At 64.9% G+C, this 2,981-nt stretch overlaps 1 protein-coding gene across 1 annotated transcript in view; it reads right to left on the minus strand.

Annotated features, from left to right (window-relative positions):
- Positions 1-2,946, minus strand: part of SMARCD3 (SWI/SNF related BAF chromatin remodeling complex subunit D3) — a 9,228-nt gene extending 6,282 nt beyond the window's left edge. The window contains exons 1-2 of the mRNA XM_006150228.3: positions 2,738-2,946; positions 37-125 (exon numbers count right to left, since the gene is read on the minus strand). Of these exons, the coding sequence (XP_006150290.1) occupies positions 37-125; positions 2,738-2,815 (167 nt within the window). The 5' untranslated portion in view covers positions 2,816-2,946. The remainder of the gene's footprint in view (positions 1-36; positions 126-2,737) is intronic.
- Between the last annotated feature and the right edge of the window lie 35 nt (positions 2,947-2,981).

The following is a 2,981-nucleotide window of genomic DNA, read 5'->3' on the forward strand; positions in this document are numbered from 1 at the left end:
GCGGGCTCGATGCCCGCGGGGGCCAGGCCGGGTCGCACGGCGGGGCTGCCCATGTAAGGGGAGCCCGGGGGGCCCATGGGCGCCCCCTGGTGGGGCATTCGGGCTCCAGACGGCATCCCGGGGCGCTGGGAGTGGGGTGAGGGTGAAGCAGAAATGGGCACCCGCAGGTCAGAGCAGGGCCCTCCCGCTCCAGGCGCCGTGATCCTGTGTCTTCCTCCCACCCCCACCTGCCCAGACCCTCAGCCGGTGACCCTGAGCGACAAGCGGTGGCCGGGAGGGGCAGGGGGGCCGGCATCAGCGCAGAGGTGGCAGAGTGGGGGCTTGGCGACGGCTGCGGGAAGCGAACTGAAGCCAGGCAACTGCACCGGGCATCCCACTGAGGAAGGTACCGCAGAAATGAATATTCATGGCGCCCGGCAACCTTTCAAAGCAAGTTCACGTCCACACCTCACAGTACCACAGACCGAGCGCCTCCTTTCATCCCCACTTGACGGATGCGGCAACTGTGGCTCAAGGAGAAAAGTGACCTCGCCAAGGTCATTCAGCTCCTTGTGGCCAAGGCCACACCAGCAGGCCCAGGTCCTGAGGGGCCGGCTCCTTGCTCTGGGCTCAGGGTCAGGGCTGTGCTCCCCGCTCTGGCTCCCGCTGCTCCTTCTGCCCCCTCCGGGCGGTCCCCCCACCTACTCATCTGGACCGCTCTCCCCTGTCCCTGCTTTTGGCCCCAGACGCAAACCCACTGGCTGGCCCTGTCTCCACACCCAAGGGCTTTATAGACTTAGCCCACCTCCTCAATTTGCTGCCATGGTGAGGGCTGGCTCAGACGCCAGCGGGGTCCTCTGGGGGAGGAAGGGAGCTGGGATTGGTGGGCTCGGAGGGCCTGGGGTGGGTCAGAGCCAGCGGCTTTTCCACTGACTACCAGCTCTCCCTCCTGTCCACCTGGGTCCGCAGAGACAGTCGCACCCTACAGACCGCCACTTCCCATCCCACCCAGTGAGGTCAGAGGTCAGGCTTCAAAGCAGGCAAAGATGGAGCCTAGGTAGGCCTAGTCCCTAGTCACTGCTCCTGGGTGATCAGGTGGGTGGAAATGAGATGTTCCAAACCCATGTGTCCTGACTCCAGAGGGACATGGGAGGGCCAGAGGGGGTTTCAGGGGCTGCAGATAGCGACAGGGAGGTGGGACTGGGATGAGGAGAGCAGGAGGGAGGTCAGGAAGAAGGGGATAGCTCTGGGTCCCATCCTCATCTGCACACCACCCAGGTCACCCCAGGCATGAGGCCCTGCCAGCCTCCTCCCTGCTCCTGGGAGCCCCGCAGCGTCTACCCCTGACGTCCTCCCACCCACAGCAGCTGTCTCTGCCCATCTCCTGCAGGGAAACCTGCCTGCCTGTCCATGGGCCCACTTCCCCCACCCCACCTGACCCTGTCACTCACGCCTCCAGGGTGGCAGCCCAGAATGGTGCCAGGCCTGGCTGCTCCCCACCAGCGTAGACAGGGCACTGGGAGGGGCAGTGGGGCACAGGAGCTCCGGGCTGGCCGTTAGGGACTCTGCACATGCACTCTCTCTCCCCACTCCATGCCCTTTAAAAGGGACTCCCACAGGCACGAGGTTGGGGCTAGAAACTCCTGGGTGACATGGCTGAAGCGATGCCTGGGGCTGGAGGGCAGGCCCCTCAGGTAACCCCCTTCACGGTTCATCAAGGCCAAGGGTACTCACTGGTCTGCTGAAGAGGCCCTGAGAGGGAGGTCTCCAGGGCCCCCAGAGTGCGCCAGCATCCCCCCATGGAAAGCCAAGATTCTAGGGGCTCTGGCCTCCTTCGCCAAGTGCTTTCCTCCAGGCCAGCACCAAATCTGCCTAGGAAGCTACCAGTTTCTCTGTGCCCGGCCTCTGGCCATCACCACCCCATCCCAGGCCTCCACGCTGCTCCTGAGTGGGCCCACTGCCTCGGTGGCCTCCGGGCCTCAGGTTGCCAGGGCTCTCTGGGCCCCCACAGGTGCCTCCACAGCCTCGCTGTGGCAGGATGGTGCTGCCCTGTCCCTTTGGACTCTAGGCCTCACGTCCTCAAGTCCAGCCCTGCCTTCGCACCTTTGAGGCATTAAGGACACCAGCTTGTGGTGGCTCAGTCTGCCAAGGGGACCCTCAGACTCCTTAACTTTGGGGTCTGTCCCTAGAGAGGGCCTCTCCCGGACCCCGATGGCAGAGGCCACGTGCAAAGTCCCAGAGCTCTCCTGTGGGATGCAGAGGTGGCAGGGCCAGGGCTTCCCACTCGCAGCGCCTCCAGGGTCACCTGCTCCTTGCTACTGAGACACAATCAGAGTAACACTGTCCCAACGGATGAAAAGACCACCCAGCCCAGCCTGTGCCATGTCCTGGTCCCCCACCCCCGCCCCCACCCCGGGGCAGGGTAACACCTGGGCCCAAAAAGGCAAAGAACAGTAGACAACATGTCGGCTCCAGAGGGAAACCCCCACTTGGGGGCACAGTCCCCAAGTCCCACCCCCGGGCCCTGACAAGAGCCCGTGCAAACGCCTCCCTCCCCGCCGCGCGCCCATCCCCAGCCAGCCGCCTGACGACGTGTTCGGATGCCAGGGCGCCGGCACGGTCTCGGCCGGGCGTGGGCCGTGGCGCCCCCACGAGAGGGGTGGGAGAGCGGCAGCGCCCTCCAGGCCCCTCCCGATCATCCCTCCATTCAGCCCGAGCCAGCTCGCTCGCCCTCCCCCGCCAACTTTCCCCCACTCACCACCCCATGGACCAGAAACTCAAAAAGTTTGCTTTTGGTGGCTTTGCGCGCCCCTCCGGCAACTTCGTCCGCGGCCATCGGGGTGGGCTCAGCGGCTGCTCTCACTCTCTCTCTCTCTTCCTCTTTCTTTCCCTTTTCTGCCTTTTTTTTCCTCCAACTCTCCCCTCTGAGTCCTGCTGGGCTCTCTCACACTTCTACTCGAGCGGAGTGGGGAGGGGGCCCCTTCAGGGCTGCCCTGACGGCC

The sequence above is a fragment of the Tupaia chinensis genome, unplaced genomic scaffold (assembly GCF_000334495.1).
Source record: "Tupaia chinensis unplaced genomic scaffold, TupChi_1.0 Scaffold000280_1, whole genome shotgun sequence".
NCBI lineage: Eukaryota > Metazoa > Chordata > Mammalia > Scandentia > Tupaiidae > Tupaia > Tupaia belangeri.